Source organism: Bombina bombina, chromosome 1 (assembly GCF_027579735.1).
Source record: "Bombina bombina isolate aBomBom1 chromosome 1, aBomBom1.pri, whole genome shotgun sequence".
In the NCBI taxonomy this organism is placed as follows: Eukaryota; Metazoa; Chordata; class Amphibia; order Anura; family Bombinatoridae; genus Bombina; species Bombina bombina.
The window spans coordinates 1,042,396,460-1,042,419,105 of NC_069499.1; the positions used below are offsets into that span (position 1 = coordinate 1,042,396,460).

General features: G+C 38.5%; 1 protein-coding gene across 1 annotated transcript in view; it reads left to right on the top strand.

The window, feature by feature from the left end:
• The window catches only part of EIF6 (eukaryotic translation initiation factor 6), a 40,722-nt gene extending 21,134 nt beyond the window's left edge, over positions 1-19,588 (top strand). Inside the window, exons 3-7 of the mRNA XM_053720650.1 lie at positions 1,385-1,470; positions 5,867-6,042; positions 8,805-8,981; positions 15,462-15,643; positions 19,387-19,588. Coding sequence (XP_053576625.1) covers positions 1,385-1,470; positions 5,867-6,042; positions 8,805-8,981; positions 15,462-15,643; positions 19,387-19,396 — 631 coding nt within the window. The 3' untranslated portion in view covers positions 19,397-19,588. The remainder of the gene's footprint in view (positions 1-1,384; positions 1,471-5,866; positions 6,043-8,804; positions 8,982-15,461; positions 15,644-19,386) is intronic.
• Positions 19,589-22,646: the final 3,058 nt, after the last annotated feature.

Here is a 22,646-nt window from a genome sequence, read left to right on the forward strand (position 1 = left end):
TTTGGTTTAAAGATATTGCTGACTTTTTTTTTTTCTTATGAGCCTATATTTTCTTTGGAGATTATCTACTTTCTTGGAAAGTGTTGTTTCTTTTGACTATCTCTTCTGCTACAAGAGTTTCTGATTTATCAGCTCTCTTGTGTGCCTCCTTCAAATTTTTTTTCCATCTAGATAAGTTGTTTTGTGGACTTTTTTTTTTTTTTTTTTTTTTCCTAAAATTGTGAATTTGAACATTAGTAGAGAATTTGTTGTCCCTTTTTGTGTCCTAATCCTAAATAATTCTTTGAGAGTTCTTTACATCCTTTGGATGTGGTAAGAGCTTTATAATTCTATATCGAGGTTACTAGGATTTCAGAAGACTTCTAGTCTATTTGCTTTTTTTTTTGTTTCCAGAAAAGTTTAGGAAGCCTCTGCCATTTATTTGGCATCCTGATTAAAGCTTTTGTTTTTCAAGGCTTATTTTGAGACAGGGCAGGCTCCGCCTCAGTTTTACAGCTCATTCTCCTAAGCTCAGTCGCATTTTCTTGGACTTTTCAGAATGAAGCTTAGGTTGATCAAATTTACAAATCAGTAATTTTGGTCTTCTTTGCATACTTTTATTGTTTTTACCATTTTGATGTATTTTTGCTTCTTTTGAAGCAGTCTTTGGTAGAAAAAGTGCTTCAGGCAGCTATTTGTTTGATTTTACTGCTTTTGATTGATTTAAGTTTTTTTGAGGAAAACTGAATTATTGTGTGGATTTAATTTCTTAGTGGAAATAGCTGTTATTTTATCCCTCCCTCTCTAGTGACTCTTCTGTGGACTTCCACATCTTGGGTATTTCTATCCCATACGTCACTAGCACATGACTCTTGCCAATTACATGAAAGAGAACCTAATTTATGTAAGAACTTCCCTGATAAATTAATTTCTTTCATATTAGCAAGAGTCCATGAGGCCCACCCTTTTTATGGTGGTTATGATTTTCTGTATAAAAGCAGTTATTTTTCCAGTTCCTCTTTTTGTATGCTTTTCTACTCCTTATTTTATCACCCCACTACTTGGCTATTTAACTGTATTGTGGGTGTGGTGAGGGGTGTATGTATAGGCATTGTGAGGTTTGGGAAACTTTACCCCTCCTGATAGGGTTGTATATCCCATACGTCACTAGTTCATGGACTCTTGCCAATATGAAAGAAATTAATTTATCAGGCAAGTTCTTACATAAATTATGGGGGTGGGGGGGTTTCACTCAAGCGATTGGTTTTTTATATTTGTTCGTGGTAGTGTTATATGTCAGGCACTGCCTATATACTGTAGTGCAAGCTAATTAATTGGTGGTGTGCCGTATCATATTACCTGAAATATTCATATCTTTGATTACAATGAACTTTTTATTTTTCAGTGTTTTTGAGGGGGAACTTTCTGAAACAATTCCTGTAGTCCATGCCTCAATTGCAGGATGCAGGATTATTGGAAGAATGTGCGTTGGTGAGTATGGCATTTGTCTTAAGGGATTTTCTATCCAAAACATCTTAAGCAATAGAAGTTACTCTGTGTTTACCTTATTTTTTTATTTCTCCAACATAGGTGTGTCCGGTCCACGGCGTCATCCTTACTTGTGGGATATTCTCTTCCCCAACAGGAAATGGCAAAGAGCCCAGCAAAGCTGGTCACATGATCCCTCCTAGGCTCCGCCTACCCCAGTCATTCTCTTTGCCGTTGTACAGGCAACATCTCCACGGAGATGGCTTAGAGTTTTTTAGTGTTTAACTGTAGTTTTTCATTATTCAATCAAGAGTTTGTTATTTTCAAATAGTGCTGGTACGTACTATTTACTCAGAAACAGAAAAGAGATGAAGAATTCTGTTTGTATGAGGAAAATGATTTTAGCAACCGTAACTAAAATCCATGGCTGTTCCACACAGGACTGTTGAGAGCAATTAACTTCAGTTGGGGGAACAGTTTGCAGTCTCTTGCTGCTTGAGGTATGACACATTCTAACAAGACGATGTAATGCTGGAAGCTGTCATTTTCCCTATGGGATCCGGTAAGCCATGTTTATTACGATTGTAAATAAGGGCTTCACAAGGGCTTATTTAAACTGTAGACTTTTTTTGGGCTAAATCGATTGATATTAACACTTATTTAGCCTTGAGGAATCATTTATTCTGGGTATTTTGATTTAATAATATCGGCAGGCACTGTTTTAGACACCTTATTCTTTAGGGGCTTTCCCAAAGCATAGGCAGAGTCTCATTTTCGCGCCGGTGTTGCGCACTTGTTTTTGAGAGGCATGGCATGCAGTCGCATGTGAGAGGAGCTCTGATACTTATAAAAGACTTCTGAAGGCGTCATTTGGTATCGTATTCCCCTTTGGGTTTGGTTGGGTCTCAGCAAAGCAGATACCAGGGACTGTAAAGGGGTTTAAAGCTTAAAACGGCTCCGGTTCCGTTATTTTAAGGGTTAAAGCTTCAAAAATTGGTGTGCAATATTCTGGAACTGAGAGCGATATTCAATGCGCTCCAGGCCTGGCCCCAGCTTGCGAGGACCAGGTTCATACGGTTTCAATCAGACAACATGACGACTGTTGCGTACATCAACCATCAGGGGGGAACAAGGAGTTCCCTAGCGATGGAAGAAGTAACCAAAATTATTCTTTGGGCGGAGTCTCACTCCTGCCACCTGTCTGCTATCCACATCCCAGGAGTGGAAAATTGGGAAGCGGATTTTCTGAGTCGTCAGACATTGCATCCGGGGGAGTGGGAACTCCATCCGGAAATCTTTGCCCAAGTCACTCACCTGTGGGGCATTCCAGACATGGATCTGATGGCCTCTCGTCAGAACTTCAAAGTTCCTTGCTACGGGGCCAGATCCAGGGATCCCAAGGCGGCTCTAGTGGATGCACTAGTAGCACCTTGGACCTTCAAACTAGCTTATGTGTTCCCGCCATTTCCTCTCATCCCCAGGCTGATAGCCAGGATCAAGCAGGAGAGGGCGTCGGTGATCTTGATAGCTCCTGCGTGGCCACGCAGGACTTGGTATGCAGATCTGGTGAATATGTCATCGGCTCCACCTTGGAAGCTACCTTTGAGACGAGACCTTCTTGTTCAGGGTCCGTTCGAACATCCGAATCTGGTTTCACTCCAGCTGACTGCTTGGAGATTGAACGCTTGATTTTATCGAAGCGAGGATTCTCAGATTCTGTGATCGATACTCTTGTTCAGGCCAGAAAGCCTGTGACTAGAAAGATTTACCACAAAATTTGGAAAAAATATATCTGTTGGTGTGAATCTAAAGGATTCCCTTGGGACAAGGTTAAGATTCCTAGGATTCTATCCTTCCTTCAAGAAGGATTGGAAAAAGGATTATCTGCAAGTTCCCTGAAGGGACAGATTTCTGCCTTGTCGGTATTACTTCACAAAAAGCTGGCAGCTGTGCCAGATGTTCAAGCCTTTGTTCAGGCTCTGGTTAGAATCAAGCCTGTTTACAAACCTTTGACTCCTCCTTGGAGTCTCAATTTAGTTCTTTCAGTTCTTCAGGGGGTTCCGTTTGAACCCTTACATTCCGTTGATATTAAGTTATTATCTTGGAAAGTTTTGTTTTTAGTTGCGATTTCTTCTGCTAGAAGAGTCTCAGAATTATCTGCTCTGCAGTGTTCTCCTCCTTATCTGGTGTTCCATGCAGATAAGGTGGTTTTACGTACTAAACCTGGTTTTCTTCCAAAAGTTGTTTCTAACAAAAACATTAACCAGGAGATTATCGTACCTTCTCTGTGTCCAAAACCAGTTTCAAAGAAGGAACGTTTGTTGCACAATTTGGATGTTGTTCGCGCTCTAAAATTCTATTTAGATGCTACAAAGGATTTTAGACAAACATCTTCCTTGTTTGTTGTTTATTCAGGTAAAAGGAGAGGTCAAAAAGCAACTTCTACCTCTCTCTCTTTTTGGATTAAAAGCATCATCAGATTGGCTTACGAGACTGCCGGACGGCAGCCTCCCGAAAGAATCACAGCTCATTCCACTAGGGCTGTGGCTTCCACATGGGCCTTCAAGAACGAGGCTTCTGTTGATCAGATATGTAGGGCAGCGACTTGGTCTTCACTGCACACTTTTACCAAATTTTACAAGTTTGATACTTTTGCTTCTTCTGAGGCTATTTTTGGGAGAAAGGTTTTGCAAGCCGTGGTGCCTTCCATTTAGGTGACCTGATTTGCTCCCTCCCTTCATCCGTGTCCTAAAGCTTTGGTATTGGTTCCCACAAGTAAGGATGACGCCGTGGACCGGACACACCTATGTTGGAGAAAACAGAATTTATGTTTACCTGATAAATTTCTTTCTCCAACGGTGTGTCCGGTCCACGGCCCGCCCTGGTTTTTTTAATCAGGTCTGATATTTTATTTTCTTTAACTACAGTCACCACGGTACCATATGGTTTCTCCTATGCAAATATTCCTCCTTAACGTCGGTCGAATGACTGGGGTAGGCGGAGCCTAGGAGGGATCATGTGACCAGCTTTGCTGGGCTCTTTGCCATTTCCTGTTGGGGAAGAGAATATCCCACAAGTAAGGATGACGCCGTGGACCGGACACACCGTTGGAGAAAGAAATTTATCAGGTAAACATAAATTCTGTTTTTTCAAATAAACTAATTTATGCAAAACTTATGTTCTGTATCATTAGAAAGCAGAAGTTACATTTTTTTTTTTAAACAATTTAAAATTACATAACAAATCTAAAAAGCCCTCAAATAACATTGAAATGCAGCCCATGCAAAAATGTACAGCTCCCACTCTGTATTGTGCAGCTAAACTGAAGTGCAGGATACAGCTTGTCAAGAAGACAACAATATCACTGATCTGTAAATGTGCAACACTTGTGTCATAGGGTACAAGAATTCTTAAATTCCAAACATGGCGCCGCCCAGTGTGAAAAGAATGTAAATTTGAATGAATAAGTGTCCGGTTTTTAAAAATATTATTAAAAACAGGGGCACTTTCATTCATTACAATTTACATTGAAGCATTTTTTTAAAATACCTTGTTCTTTAGGAAAACCAGACTGGCGATCCTCTGCCCACTTCTCCTCTGTACTTAGAACCGCCATTTCGAAACCGGCTTCCTCCAGTCGTTGCGAGCACCCCAAGGCGTCCAGCTCATGAGACCACGCAACGATTGGAGGAAGCCGGTTTCGTCATTGATATGCTAAGTACAGCAGGAGAAGCTAGCTGAGGATCACTAGTCTTCTTATCCTAAAGAAAAAGGTAAGTATTAAAAAAAAATGCTTCAATGTATATTGTAATGAATGAAAGTGCCCCTGTTTTTAATAGTATTTTTAAAAACCGGGCACTGTTTCATTCAAAATTTACATGCACTTTTGAAGGGTTAAAATAAGAGCAATCACAGGAGGAAAAACAATAGTACTGTGAGTAGTAACCATTCTTCTGTACTTGTACCCAGCAGTTTAATGTCCATTTAAAGAGACTGTGTACTCAAACATTATATATCATGTATATGTAACAGTAGCATTCAGTAATTTACATTTTTTGGCCTGAAAATAAAATAGTAAAACTATTTAATGCAAGTATACTACAGTAAATCCTCTGACTGATAATGACAACTGCCTTTGCTTTACAAGTAGAGAGACATCAAGTGTGAGAACAAAACATTAGTTTATTCAGGACAGTAAAATGAGTTGGTGTTTTGGGTTTTTTTTTCTAAAACGGAATTACATTTTAAAATCCCCTCTTAGATTTACAGAATAAAAGCTGACTATGGTATCTCTCAAAGATGTCTGGCTAAGAAAAGTTGTTCTTAACTGTCATAAAATTAGTAGTCAACAGAAATTGGTGCACCGCTTTGTTTAAATGAAAAATGTCTTATATTTTAGGAAACCGTAATGGTCTTCTAGTTCCAAGTAGTACAACAGACCAGGAGCTTCAGCATATCAGAAACAGTTTGCCAGATTCTGTCCGCATCCAGAGAGTAGAGGAACGTCTGTCAGCCTTAGGGAATGTAATAGCATGTAATGACTATGTGGCACTTGTCCATCCAGATCTTGACAGGGTATGTATTTTGAATTTATTGAAGATGTAACTTACCCAAAAGTTTGTAAATGGAAAAGTTTATTATCTACTGGGATTCTCTTACATATGCAGACTCTAAAAACAGCAGACAGTAATTTAAATGAAAACCACCTGTGTGTGCTTCAATTAAAACGTTATGTGAACATTAAATATTTAGCAATAAAAGCTTCTGTTCTTTTGAAAGTAGCACAGGCAGTGCTGTAAGCTTCTGTGATTAATCCTTGCATTCAGTAATGATAGTAAAGCACTAGTAGCATGCATATCTTTTTTTGTTCTTTCACGTGAAGTTTTATTATTAAGGTAATAAGGATTTCAATGGGGTATAGCGCCAAAGACGGACACCTATAGCTCTGAACAGTGAGCTAGCTAGCTTAGAAGATATACTAAGAAAATAAATGTTTTCAGAGCGGCTCAAAATAGGCTAAGTGTTGTACAATGTATAGAGTGTGTGTTTAGAATTATTTTAATTGTAGATCTAGTAATTTACACAAGAATAAAACATGCCACGATGGGTACAGTGATAATAAATGACAATAAAAACAATAAGATGTGGATCCACTCTTGTACAAATTGAATATTGGATATATCTATATAAAAACACTGAATGATGAATTGATGTAGAAGCAATGATAGAACCTCCAATAAAAACATAAGAAAATTCAAACAATGTCTGAAAGAAATCAATCCAAGGTGTGCATTTAAATAAATACAATAAAATCAAATGTATGGATTGCTGATATCGACTAGGAAAAGGATACCGTAAGAGATATTGTGTACCAATGTTAGTGGTGATAATGTGTACAAAATTATAAGAGTGGTCAAGAGGGTGAAAAATTATCCTTTGTGATTGCAAATATAAAGAAACCAAACCGTGTCAGATTGCTTATTCAAAAATGAAAAAATTATGTGAAAAATTGAAAAAAGTTTGGTTAATGTAATGTTATATAATTCTGCACTATGTGCAGAATTATATAACATTATTTTTAAGGTTTACTGACACTTTAAATAGGCATAGATATAGATACAAGCTGCTCTTCGCTTTGTGTAATGTATAAACGGTATGATGCTACTAGATACATCTATATTAAACTGTCATTCAAATTCTAAACAAGTTAGTGAATTGATGTTGCTATCTAACAACAATGTTTGGATTGCGAATCGCAACACAAGTATTTATCAATAACAGTATATTTGCTAAATTTAAATAAATGCAGATAGCAATAGTAGATATTTAAATGAAAAAACTCATGTGTGTATGATCTTAATATAATTAATATATTGCTCCGTAGGCATCGGTAAAATCGGGTTAAATTCAAACTAGCTTACTTAACATACCGAATCCTGACTAAAAATGTTATGGCAACACTTAGTAAATGGGTTTAAACTAAATTGTCAATAGTACATAAAATTAAATCATATCACTCAGTATAGCAGGTTTGGTGCTTATACATTTTAATCAGTAAATGCGCCGTTGCACATAAGCATGCTGAGTTATTTTTTATCTTGTAGCAATGCTGAGTTTATCAGTCAACTACCAGTCTAATATTACCTCATCTTAGTAAGGGTAAATACAACACCTCTATCTGCGACTCAGATTATTCCCATAATTTGAATAAAATGAGGATCCCATAAATCCTCAGCTCCCTTTCTGAGGATTTATGGGATCCTCCTGTGTATCACGTGATTTCAATGAGTTTACATCAGAATTATGGTATTAAGTTAGGGGGAGTGCCTATGACGCTAGGCACGCCCTCCAGCCCTGATCCCATTTATCAAGCCGTATGGTTTTAGGACAGCCAAATGGCTAAAGCCCAGCGCAGTTAGGATGGTATGGAACATCCTAATGGAGGGAAAGGGTTAATGTTTAAAATAACCTTACAGAAATGTAATTCATTTATCAAAAATTGCAAACATTGCAGCATCAATCCGTTGATGCAACCTCATGCTATAGAATAAAAAACTAATCCTTATTTCAGGATGAATAATTTGGACTGTGTATTCAATAGAAAATCTTTAGATTTTTTTTTTTTTTTACAGAAAAATTTAAATAATAAAAAAATGTAATCATTTTTTCTAAACCCCCCTTTTAAAACAGATATTTAGATAAAGTGTCTAATTGAAATGCAAATAACTTGTATTCATTCATTTGTAAGGAAGCATGAGGTGGACTTTCTCTATTTTATAGTAAGAAAGAAACTGATCCACTTCTTGTGTTTTGTGTACAAAGGAAGGATCTTCTGCACTCTTCTTGTCTAAGCCTTCAGTATAACCACTCAGAAATGCAGCAAAACTATGTTAAATATGCAGTCTGTTATATCTACAGTGCCTCTGGTGAATATACAGTCTTCTTGAGTATGTAATAGACTGTTTATACTTATACTGTAGATGCATAAAGCCCAATTTTGTTTTGTTTCAGATACAGCATGTAATTTTTAAACAACTTTGCAATTTACTTCTATTATTTAATTTGTTTTATTCTATTGGTATCCTTGTTGAAAAGTATACCTAGATTGGCTTAGGAGCTACTCATTGGTGGTTGAATATATACATGTCATTGGCTCACCTAATGTGTTTAGCTAGCTCCCATAAGTGCATTGCTGCATTAACAAAGGATACCAAAAGAATTAAGCAGATTAGATAATAGAAGTAAATATAAGTTGTTTAAAATTGTATTCTCTATCTGAATCATGAAAGAAAAAAGTTTGGTTTTCATGGCCCTTTAACCAATAACCTTTCTTGCAGGAGACAGAAGAGATTTTGGCAGATGTCCTAAAAGTTGAAGTTTTTAGGCAGACTATTGCAGAGCAAGTTCTGGTTGGCAGCTACTGTGCATTTAGTAATCAAGGAGGCTTAGTGCACCCAAAAACATCAATTGAAGATCAAGATGAACTGTCTTCACTCTTACAAGTTCCCCTTGTGGTAAGTAATTCTGCTGGTGTATTAGACACAAAGACCCTAGAGAGATCATCAGTTTGTTTTTCTTCTTAGCATGATATTGTAAACAGTGTCTCTACTTGATCATATCTTGGGTGATGAACTTTTGGCAAACCCTGTTTCTTGGTAATCCTGTATTGCAGCACAATTGATTCAAAATATAAATGGCTTCCAATCCTTTAAAACATGGCATACATTGTAATCAATGCTGCAGAGTACCAGGCTAAAAAATATTATTTATGCTTACCTGATAAATTCATTTCTCCTGTAGTGTAGTCAGTCCACGAGTCATCCATTACTTATGGGATTATAACTCCTCCCTAACAGGAAGTGCAAGAGGATCACCCAAGCAGAGCTGCTATATAGCTCCTCCCCTCTACGTCATATCCAGTCATTCGACCGAAACCATACGAGAAAGGAGAAACTATAGGGTGCAGTGGTGACTGGAGTTTAATTAAAATTTAGACCTGTCGTAAAAAACAGGGCGGGCCGTGGACTGACTACACTACAGGAGAAATGAATTTATCAGGTAAGCATAAATTATATTTTCTCCTGGTAAGTGTAGTCAGTCCACGGGTCATCCATTACTTATGGGATACCAATACCAAAGCTAAAAGTACACGGATGACGGGAGGGACAGGCAGGATCTTTACACGGAAGGAACCACTGCCTGTAGAACCTTTCTCCCAAAAACAGCCTCCGAAGAAGCAAAAGTGTCAAATTTGTAAAATTTTGAAAAAGTGTGAAGTGAAGACCAAGTTGCAGCCTTGCAAATCTGTTCAACAGAGGCCTCATTCTTAAAGGCCCAAGTGGAAGCCACAGCTCTAGTGGAATGAGCTGTAATCCTTTCAGGAGGCTGCTGTCCAGCAGTCTCATAGGCTAAACGTATTATGCTACGAAGCCAAAAAGAGAGAGAGGTAGCCGAAGCTTTTTGACCTCTCCTCTGTCCAGAATAAACGACAAACAGGGAAGAAGTTTGACGAAAATCTTTAGTTGCCTGCAAATAAAATTTCAGGGCACGGACGACGTCCAGATTGTGCAAAAGTCGTTCCTTCTTTGAAGAAGGGTTAGGACACAATGATGGAACAACAATCTCTTGATTGATATTCTTGTTAGTGACTACCTTAGGTAAGAACCCAGGTTTAGTACGCAGAACTACCTTGTCTGAATGAAAAATCAGATAAGGAGAATCACAATGTAAGGCCGATAACTCGGAGACTCTTCGAGCCGAGGAAATAGCCATTAAAAACAGAACTTTCCAAGATAACAGCTTGATATCGATGGAATGAAGGGGTTCAAACGGAACACCTTGCAGAACGTTAAGAACTAAGTTTAAGCTCCACGGCGGAGCAACAGTCTTAAACACAGGCTTAATCCTAGCCAAAGCCTGACAAAAAGCCTGAACGTCTGGAACTTCTGCCAGACGTTTGTGTAAAAGGATAGACAGAGCTGAGATCTGTCCCTTTAACGAACTAGCAGATAAACCCTTTTCTAAACCTTCTTGTAGAAAAGACAATATCCTAGGAATCCTAACCTTACTCCATGAGTAACTCTTGGATTCGCACCAATATAAGTATTTACGCCATATTTTATGGTAAATTTTCCTGGTAACAGGTTTCCTAGCCTGTATTAAGGTATCAATCACTGACTCTGAGAATCCATGCTTTGATAGAATCAAGCGTTCAATCTCCATGCAGTCAGCCTCAGAGAAATTAAATTTGGATGTTTGAAAGGACCCTGAATCAGAAGGTCCTGTCTCAGAGGCAGAGACCATGGTGTACAGGACGACATGTCCACTAGATCTGCATACCAGGTCCTGCGTGGCCACGCAGGCGCTATTAGAATCACCGATGCTCTCTCCTGTTTGATCCTGGCAATCAATCGAGGAAGCATCGGGAAAGGTGGAAACACATAAGCCATGTTGAAGACCCAAGGTGCTGTCAGAGCATCTATCAGCACCGCTCCCGGGTCCCTGGACCTGGATCCGTAATAAGGAAGCTTGGCGTTCTGGCGAGACGCCATGAGATCCAGATCTGGTTTGCCCCAATGATGAAGCAGTTGGGCAAACACCTCCGGATGAAGTTCCCACTCCCCCGGATGAAAGGTCTGGCGACTTAGAAAATCCGCCTCCCAGTTCTCCACGCCTGGGATGTGGATCGCTGACAGGTGGCAAGAGTGAGACTCTGCCCAGCAAATTATCTTTGAGACTTCCATCATCGCTAGGGAACTCCTTGTTCCTCCTTGATGGTTGATGTAAGCCACAGTTGTGATGTTGTCCGACTGAAACCTGATGAACCTCAGAGTTGCTAACTGAGGCCAAGCCAGAAGAGCATTGAAAATTGCTCTTAACTCCAGAATGTTTATTGGAAGGAGCCTCTCCTCCTGAGTCCATGAGCCTTCAGGGAATTCCAGACTGCGCCCCAACCTAGAAGGCTGGTGTCTGTTGTTACAATCGTCCAATCTGGCCTGCGGAAGGGCATCCCCTTGGACAGATGTGGCCGAGAAAGCCACCATAGAAGAGAATCTCTGGTCTCTTGATCCAGATATAGCAGAGGGGACAAATCTGAGTAATCCCCATTCCACTGACTTAGCATGCACAATTGCAGCGGTCTGAGATGCAGGCGCGCAAATGGTACTATGTCCATTGCCGCTACCATTAAGCCGATTGCCTCCATGCACTGAGCCACTGACGGGTGTTGAATGGAATGAAGGACACGGCAAGCATTTAGAAGTTTTGATAACCTGTCCTCCGTCAGGTAAATTTTCATTTCTACAGAATCTATAAGAGTCCCTAGAAAGGGAACTCTTGTGAGTGGCAATAGAGAACTCTTTTCTACGTTCACCTTCCACCCATGTGACCTTAGAAATGCCAGAACTAACTCTGTATGAGACTTGGCAGTTTGGAAACTTGACGCTTGTATCAGAATGTCGTCTAGGTACGGAGCTACCGCTATGCCTCGCGGTCTTAGTACCGCCAGAAGAGAGCCCAGAACCTTTGTAAAGATTCTTGGAGCCGTAGCTAACCCGAAGGGAAGAGCTACAAACTGGTAATGCCTGTTTAGGAAGGCAAATCTTAGATACCGGTAATGATCCTTGTGAATTGGAATGTGAAGGTAGGAATCCTTTAAATCCACTGTGGTCATGTACTGACCCTCTTGGATCATGGGTAAGATGGTTCAAATAGTTTCCATTTTGAACGATGGAACTCTTAGGAATTTGTTTAGGATCTTTAAGTCCAAGATTGGTCTGAAGGTTCCCTCTTTTTTGGGAACCACAAACAGATTTGAATAGAATCCTTGCCCGTGTTCCGACCGCGGAACTGGGTGGATCACTCCCATTAGTAAGAGGTCTTGTACACAGCGTAGAAACGCCTCTTTATCTGGTTTGCTGATAACCTTGAAAGATGAAATCTCCCTTGTGGAGGAGAAGCTTTGAAGTCCAGCAGATATCACTGAGATATGATCTCCAACGCCCAGGGATCCTGGACATCTCTTGCCCAAGCCTGGGCGAAGAGAGAAAGTCTGCCCCCCACTAGATCCGTTTCCGGATCGGGGGCCCTCACTTCATGCTGTCTTAGGGGCAGCAGCAGGTTTTCTGGCCTGCTTGCCCTTGTTCCAGGACTGGTTAGGTTTCCAGCCCTGTCTGTAGCGAGCAACAGTTCCTTCCTGTCTTGGAGCGGAGGAAGTTGATGCTGCTCCTGCCTTGAATTTACGAAAGGCACGAAAATTAGACTGTTTAGCCTTTGGTTTGGCCCTGTCTTGAGGCAGTGCATGGCCCTTACCTCCAGTAATGTCAGCGATAATTTCTTTCAAGCCGGGCCCGAATAATGTCTGCCCTTTGAAAGGAATATTAAGCAATTTAGATTTAGAAGTCACGTCAGCTGACCAGGATTTAAGCCACAGCGCTCTACGCGCTTGAATGGCGAATCCGGAGTTCTTAGCCGTAAGTTTGGTTAAGTGTACTACGGCATCAGAAATAAATGAATTAGCTAGCTTAAGGGCTTTAAGCTTGTTCATAATCTCATCCAATGGAGCTGTGCTAAGGGTCTCTTCCAGAGACTCAAACCAGAATGCTGCCGCAGCAATGACAGGCGCGATGCATGCAAGGGGTTGTAATATAAAACCTTGCTGAACAAACATTCTCTTAAGGTAACCCTCTAACTTTTTATCCATTGGATCTGAAAAAACACAGCTATCCTCCACCGGGATAGTGGTGCGCTTAGCCAGAGTAGAAACTGCTCCCTCCACCTTAGGGACCGTCTGCCATAGGTCCCGTGTGGTGGCGTCTATTGGAAACATCTTTCTAAATATAGGAGGGGGTGAAAAGGGCACACCGGGTCTATCCCACTCCTTATTAACAATTTCTGTAAGCCTTTTAGGTATAGGAAAAACGTCAGTACACATCGGTACCGCAAAATATTTATCCAGCCTACATACTTTCTCTGGAATTGCAACCGTGTTACAATCATTCAGAGCCGCTAATACCTCCCCTAGTAATACACGGAGGTTCTCAAGCTTAAATTTAAAATTTGAAATCTCTGAATCCAGTTTACTTGGATCAGATCCGTCACCCACAGAATGAAGCTCTCCGTCCTCATGTTCTTTAAATTGTGACGCAGTATCAGACATGGCTCTATTATTATCAGCGCACTCTGTTCTTACCCCAGAGTGATCGCGTTTACCTCTTAATTCTGGCAATTTAGATAGTACTTCAGTCATAACATTAGCCATGTCTTGCAAAGTGATTTGTATGGGCCGCCCTGATGTTCTTGGCGCCACAATATCACGCACCTCCTGAGCGGGAGGCGAAGGTACTGACACGTGAGGAGAGTTAGTCGGCATAACTTCCCCCTCGTTGTCTGGTGATATTTTTTTAACATATAAAGTTTGACTTTTATTCAAAGTAACATCTATACATTGAGTGCACAAATTTCTATTGGGCTCCACATTGGCCTTTAAACATAGTGAACAAACAGATTCATCTTTGTCAGACATGTTTAAACAGACTAGCAATAACACTAGCAAGCTTGGGAAAAAAACTTTTAAATAAATTTACAAGCTATATAAAAAACGCTACTGCGCCTTTAAGAAAAATAAAAATGTGACACAGTTGAATTAACAATGAACCAAATATGTTAAAACAACCAAATTTTAACAGAAAATGTATAAAGTTAGCAGAGGATTGCACCCACCAGCAAAAGGATGATTAACCCCTTAATACCCAAAACGGATAACAGTTGAAATAATAAACTTTTTTATCACAGTCAAACACACTGTCACAGGTCTGCTGTGACTGATTACCTCCCTCAAAACTAGTTTTGGAGACCCCTGGGCTCTGTAGAGACGTCCTGGATCATGGAGGAAGAAATAGGAAGACTGTGACTAAATTTTTACTGCGCAATAAAGCGCTAAAATAGGCCCCTCCCACTCATATTACAACAGTGGGGAAGCTCAGTAAACTGTTTCTATTCAGAAAAAAACGACAGCCATGTGGTAAAATCATGCCCATAAAGTTTTATCACCAAGTACCTCAGAAAAAACGATTAACATGCCAGTAAACGTTTTAAAAATTGAAAATTATGAAGTGTTAATAAGCCTGCTGCTAGTCGCTTTCACTGCAGTGCAGGCTCAAATATTACTTTAATATTGACAGTATTTTCTTAGTGAAATTCCATTCCCCAGAAATACCTCAGAGTATACATACATACATATCAGCCTGATACCAGTCGCTACTACTGCATTTAAGGCTGCACTTACATTACATTGGTATTAGCAGTATTTTCTCAGTCAATTCCATTCCTTAGAAAATAATTTACTGCACATACCTCCTTGCAGGTGGGCCCTGCATGCTATCCCCTGTTCTGAAGTTACCTCACTCCTCAGAATGGCCGAGAACAGCAAGTGGATCTTAGTTACGACCGCTAAGATCATAGACAAACTCAGGCAGATTCTTCTTCTAATGCTGCCTGAGAACAAACAACACACTCCGGTGCCGTTTAAAATAACAAACTTTTGATTGAAGAAATAAAAACTAAGTTTAACACACCACAGTCCTCTCACACGTCCTATCTTTAGTTAGGTGCAAGAGAATGACTGGATATGACGTAGAGGGGAGGAGCTATATAGCAGCTCTGCTTGGGTGATCCTCTTGCACTTCCTGCTAGGGAGGAGTTATAATCCCATAAATAATGGATGACCCGTGGACTGACTACACTTAACAGGAGAAATGAGAATAATAGATTACATTATTTCTGCTTTTTCAACTTTTAGTTATTTTTTATCATTTTGCAAAGCACATCATGCACCCTGTACTTGGCAAGCAAAGTTTAGCAAGATCAGCACTATCCATAAAGCTAGAATGTGTTTTATATTTACTCACTGCAGTGATCTCAAATCAGCTGCAAATTCTGATAGTACTACAGGAGTTTTACAGTCTGTATATTTTTTGTTTACCATGTAATTGCAGGCTGGGACAGTTAATCGTGGAAGTGAAGTGATTGCTGCAGGAATGGTTGTTAATGATTGGTGTTCTTTTTGTGGCCTGGATACAACCAGCACAGAGCTTTCAGTCATTGAAAGTGTATTTAAATTAAGCGATGCTCAGCCTAGCAGTATTGCTACAAGTATGAGAGATTCCCTGATTGACAGGTATAGTATTATTTTTACATTATTCATTCTAATATCAGGTGTGTTAAAATTGCAGCTGTATTTAATAAGTGTACAGTACTAGATGTTTGGCATTTGGTTTGTAAGTTTATTTTTTACACATTCCAAAGCAGTTTTTCAATTGCTATACCTGTAATTTTCTGAGTTCACACTGTAACATTAAAAAAATAAAATGTGACATTGTATAAATGGTATTAAATAACAACTTGTAGTTCTCTAGACTAGAATTTCTACGTTATAATAGATTGTATGGATGATAGCAATAAAACATTTACCTTAATTCACCTAGGTACAAGGTTGTAATTACATTCAATGTTAGAGTATATAGAGGTCATAGGAACAACGCATTTTGAGAGAGATTCTCGGGTTCCACAACTAGTTCATCAAAAATCAATACAAGAACCACCCAACCTAGATTACACTTTGCTTTGCCATTAATCTATAACTCTATTATATCAACATCAAAATCTGAAAAAGATTGTGGCACATAACATTCTACTTTTATTCCCCTATATTTTATAAATATATTCAAGGCCCTTATACTGAGATGGCAGAAGCGCTGTTTATTCCAAGAAAATAGTTTGTGACCAGAGGTTACAATTTAAGGTTGGAGGAAAGGAGATTTAATCTCCTGCAACGGAAACGTTTTTTCACTGTAAGAGCAATAACATTTTGGAACTCATTACCAAAGGAGGTAGTGAATGCCAATACCCTAGATACATTTAAAAATTATTTGGATACATTTCTGTCTATAAACAAAATTCATGGATATGATTGCTAGTATTAAATGGGTCACCTTTTAGTGGGATTATTTAATCTTAACTGGAGCTTTTTGTATATATTTTAGATTTGTATAGGTTGAACTTGATGGACTTCGGTCTTTTTTTTTTTTTTTTTCTTTTCAACCTCATCTACTATGTATATGTACATATATTCAAATCATTTAAAAATATACGGTATTGTAAGATGGTTTTGGTTTTGCACAGTCACCTACAGTATATCTAAAGGATTCAATTTCATAAATGCACGTTAATGAAAATGCCTGCATAAAGAAACATTAAACCCAATTTTTTTTTTTTTTCTTCAAGATTCAGAGTATACCATTTTAAACAACTTTCCAATTTATTTATTGTATGTCATTTGTTTTGTTCCTTTGAAAAGTATACGTAGGTAGAAGTTGCTGATTGGTGGTTGCATATGCCTCTTGCCATTGACTTTCAGCTAGCTCCCAGTAGTGCATTACTGCTTCTTCAACAAAGTATATAAAGAAAATAAAGCAAATTATATAATAGAAGTAAATTGGAAAATTGATTAAAAGTGTATGTTCTATCTGAATCATGGAAGAAAAATGTTGGGTTTCACGTTGCTTAACCCCTTAATGACAACTGACGTACCAGGTACGTCATGCATTAACAAGTAGTTAATGACAATGGACGTACCTGGTACGTCAGTTGTCTAAGAGAGTGCTGGAATCGATCGCAATCGCTTCCAGCAGCTCTCAGGGTATTGCAGTGATGCCTCCATATGGAGGCATCCTGCAATAACTTTTTAGAAGACTCCGATGCAGAGAGGGCCACTCTGTGGCCCTCTCTGCACCGGTAGCGATGGTGCCGGTTCGTTGGTGGGAGCGCAACAGGGAGGCGGGTGGGCGGCCCATCGCTACCCGGCATCCGGTTCCTAGAAGTGCAATGTGCACGCCGGGAGCGTGCGGGGGGCGCGCGTGCGCGCGCATTAGCTGGCCACTGGCACCAATGAGATGGGGGGGGGGGAAAGATTTTTTTTTTAAATAATATGAAAGGATCTGGGAGGGGGTAGGGGTATTGTGGGGGGCTGCTACACTACAGAAAACCCCAAAAAAAAGCAAAAGAGCAAAAAATACTTTTGTTTTTGGGCAAATTGGGTACTGGCAGACAGCTGCCAGTACCCAAGATGGCCGCAATTAGATAGGGGAGAGGGTTAGAGAGCTGGGGGGGGGGGGGATCATGGAGGTTGGGGCTAAGGCAGGAGTCCATCACAGCTAAAATATTTTATTTTTTTTATAAAAAAAAAAAAAACTCCTTTTATTTAGTACTGGCAGACTTTCTGCCAGTACTTAAGATGGCGGGGACATTTGTGGGGTGGGGGAGGGAAGAGAGCTGTTTGGGAGGGATCAGGGGGTGGGATGTGTCAGGTGGGAGGCTGATCTCTACCCTAAAGCTAAAATTAACCCTGCAAGCTCCCTACAACCTACCTAATTAACCCCTTCACTGCTGGGCATAATTTAAGTGTGGTGCGCAGCAGCATTTAGCAGCCTTCTAATTACCAAAAAGCAATGCCAAAGCCATAGAAGTCTGCTATTTCTGAACAAAGGGGATCCCAAAGAAGCTTTTACAATTTGTGCCATAATAGCACAAGCTGTTTGTAAATAATTTCAGTGAGAAACCTAAAATTGTGAAAAATGTAAAGTTTTTTTTTTTTTTTTTTTTTATTTGCTCGCTTTTGGCGGTGAAATGGTGGAATAAAATATACCAAAATGTGCCTAGATCAATACTTTGGGTTGTCTTCTAACAAAAAATATATACATGTCAAGGGATATTCAGGTATTCCTGACAGATATCAGGGTTCCAATGTAACTAGCGCTAATTTTGAAAAAAAGTGGTTTGGAAATAGCAAAGTGCTACTTGTATTTATGGCCCTATAACTTGCAAAAAAAAGCTAAGAACATGTAAACATTGGGTATTTCTAAACTCAGGACAAAATTTAGAAACTATTTAGCATGGGTGTTTTTTGGTGATTGTAGATGTGTAACAGATTGTGGGGGTCAAAGTTAGAAAAAGTGTTTTTTTTTTCCATTTTTTTCCTCATTTTATTATTTTTTTTTGTAGTAAATTATAAGACATGATGAAAATAATGGTATCTTTAGAAAGTCCATTTAATGGCGAGAAAAACGGTATATAATATGTGTGGGTACAGTAAATGAGTAAGAGGAAAATTACAGCTAAACACAAACACCGCAGAAATGTAAAAATAGCCATTGTCATTAAGGGTAAGAAAATTGAAAAATGGTCCGGTCATTAAGGGGTTAAAGATGGACTTGGGTCTACAATAAGTATGTAATTGCAAAACTATTTTTATAACGTTACTAACCTTTATTTAGAATAAATTATGTCTAGCATCTAAAATACATTTCACTGCGATTTGGTCATGTTCTCTCTACCAAAATATTTCTTATTAAAGTGAATGCAAAGTTTCATCAAGTAGTGCCCGGTTTTTAAAAATATTATTAAAAACAGGGGCACTTTCAGTGATGAAACTTTACATTGCACCATATTTGTAGAAATCCTTACCTCTTCGTCTTGAAAGCCGGATCGCTGATGTAGCTTCCCCCGCCGGTCGAAAGCTTCTTCCTACATCAGCAATGACTATTCCGGCCTTCCTCCAATCACAGGGGGGAGCCCTGATTGGAGGATGCAGGAATCGTCATTGCTGACGTAGGAAGAGGCTTGCGACGGGCTGGCGAAGCTCTGGAGCGGCTTTCAAAACGAAGAGGTAAGTATTTCTACAAATATGGTGCAATGTAAAGTTTCTTCAATGAAAGTGCCCCTGATTTTAATCGGATTTTTAAAAACCGGGCACTACTTGGTGAAACTTTACATTCACTTTAAACAAACAAAACTTTTAAAGAAAAATGTATATATTGTCATTAAAATGCCTTTTCTGACCATGGTTTTTTTGTCCTTTTTCAGCTTGACATAAGTTGCAAGAGGAAATTTGTACATTTGTTGAAAAACTAATTCTGCTGCTTATCAATATCGCACAGGTGTATAGGACATTAAACGCTGCTGAAATATCTATAGCTTAAAACCATTAATCTGTTCATAAAATAAGTGTAAAGTGAAGCAAAAACAAAATTTTCTTAAAACAAATAAAGACTTTTATCACATCAAATGAGTTTTTTTTTTTTTTTTTATTGAAATTACTTTTAGCCATTGTTTGATATGAAATATTGTTCTTGCAATTTCTTTTGAGACAGTTAATGGATTCTTTTATTGGGATATTAACTTGTTGCTTACTTAAGAAGACAAAAAGTAAAAAAAAAAAAAAAAATTAAAGCCTATATATTGCTCAAGAACAAATGCAACATCCAATGCACCCGGTAGCTGTTGAAGAGTATGTATTGAAGGAAAAAAAAATGACAAAAGGCTCAGTTGAGTTTGCAAAAATATATATTCCAGTGAAGTTCAATAGCAGAAGTGAAGGTAACAGACAGGCATTAGGATAGCAGGTCAAACGTGTTTCATATATGGTCACTGATGAAGTAATGTAGCATATATGAAACGCGTTTGACCTGCTATCCTAATGCCTGTCTGTTACCTTCACTTCTGCTATTGAACTTCACTGGAATATATATTTTTGCAAACGCAACTGAGCCTTTTGTCATTTTTTTTTCCTTCACTACATACTCTTCAACAGCCACCGGGTGCATTGGATGTTGCATTTGTAGTTGTTTTATGGAAGCGGTGGTGGATCGCTTCTAGCATTGCACCGGCACAGCTGATTGTTTCTGTGGCGCGTCATTGTGACGTCAGGAAGGGGGGAGTGTTTGCCTACGTGAAGATCACACCAGCGCATACGATCGCACAGAGCGGATGTCCTGAGCGCTCCCACGCTGCTGTAATTATATTGCTCAAGAAGATGGACGTTTTTTTTTTTTTGAGTTCTTGGTAAAAATCCCTAAATGATTAAGCACTATCAAATTTGATAACATACTCCGGTCCCATTATAATGTATGAATTTTGCTTTAAGTGACAAAATATCTGGATTTCTGCTTCACTATAACAGGTGGTGTATACCAAACCATGATGCATTTTCTACTGGGAAAGATTAGTAAAAAATACATTATTATATTCTTTTATTTCTAAGGTTGTTATACGGACCTGATAAAGATACACCTTAAACTATTTGCCTATACCACATGAGTTCATTCTCTTTAAGGCTTTCTTTCAGGGTTAAACTATTGAAATCCAGGTACTATACAGAAGGGAGTGAGGTCCAACAAAGTTTAAGGAAATGAGAGACGGGGTGATGTAGTCAAACAAGAATCCCAAAATATGATCAGTTAGCTATTTCAAAGGGGAATTAAAAAATAAGAATAGCCAAAGATAAGATGCAAATATAAATCACATCAGTCTCTTTGTTCACATAACAAAAAAGGCAAATATTGCAGACTACACTTAAATGCAGGTAAAAAGTCTGTAGTTTATTGTGAACATATATAAATACATTTAAATCCTGGGTCATACCAACAAAAGATCTCACGTGTTTCCTGCTCCACTGGTCACACTTCCTCAGAGATCCTTACTAACACCAGAGGCTAATTTATAAAGGAAAAGGATGTAACCCTTAACCAATCATCATCAGATAGTTAAACAATGTGAAGTGAACACCTGTTTGTTTAACTCTTAAGAGTAAGTTTTATAAGTTAGTTAAACTGACCATTGTACTACAACATTAAAATAAAAGCAATAAGAAAGTATCCAGCAAAGTTCCAAGCTATATTTTAATACTTTGTTATAAAGATGAAAACAAGGCAATTATGATTGTGAGCCCAATACTGTGAGGCAAAGGCACAATATTATACAAAAGGAGACTTGGAGGAAGTCACATACACAGGAAAAGAAATGGAGGAGGAAAAAGCACTTCAAATTAATTTAGCCCTGTTATGTCAAAATGCTTCAATGCTTTTTTATCTCATACAGGAGAATAGGAAGGGTAAACAAACAAACCCAACACCTAAAAAAAAAAAATCAACATACCTTTGATTTATGCCATCAGGATATCAGGTCTAATCAAAAAGACCTCCTTAAAAAATTGTTTGTTTCAAGTGACCCTACTATTGACAGTATAAGTTTGACCAGTATTATTAGAGCTAAACTTCCTAGATTTGCATACATAAGCACAACATTTACATGACATGGTCTATGACCACATTTAAAGGAGCCTTTTATCTTGTGTAGCCAATTGGGTTTTGTGACCTTAGCCTTGTTAATTCTTTTTTACTAATTGTAGGAGGTAATTTGGCCACAAATTTGAAACCATTGTCAATAACTTTACTGTAAGCAGTATTGGCATAGATAATCAGTAAATTCCTCTTAAAGGGACAGTAAACACTTTGATATGGTAATATGAAAAAAAAACTTCTTTTTTTTTGTTCCATTTTCCTGTAATTCCATTCTGAAATTGTAAACTTTTTCAGTTCCTGTTAGAAATGGAAGTGCAGAAAAATGTCTTATTCTACACAGCTATTGGCTGCACACACTAGTGACCTATTTATAACTGTCTCTAATTGGCCACAGCAGAGAAGGTAACCTAAGTTACATGGCAGCTCCTATTGTTTTATAGACACTAAAATTCTACACTTATTTTGTCACTATTTAACAAGAAATGAAACTTACAAATACATCTACATGTTATTCTCAGACTAATTTCTTATTTGCATCATTCCATATATAATTTATTTAGTCTTTAATGTCCCTTTAATAATTGTATTAATTAATTTCTATTGTTTACTGTATCTAGTGATTTATTAATATACTTATAATATAATTTTGTATTCTCTTTTACACCATTGTCATTCATTGTCCTAATCTTGTTGAAAGCAGATGGGAAAACTAGTTATTTATGACCTTTCATAGATCACTCTTCTCCACATTATGGCAAGAAGGGGCACCTCCACTTGTCCAAATGTCTTCCCATAGAATATCAGGTATCTGCCTTGTATTATCAGTCCCTTGTCATCCAGGGGTAAATGTTTACAGCTCTCAATGAATCAACCATATTTGCAAGAATTTGTATTGATATAGGATAATAACCTATAACTTTTCTATAGATCTTTGCCTGGCTCTAAAAAAAAATCATAGAAAGCCCTTAGTGTCAGGGTATGGCTGAGTGGCATTGGATATCACATAATTTAATATCTCATTTAGCTAATATCTACTATGAATTG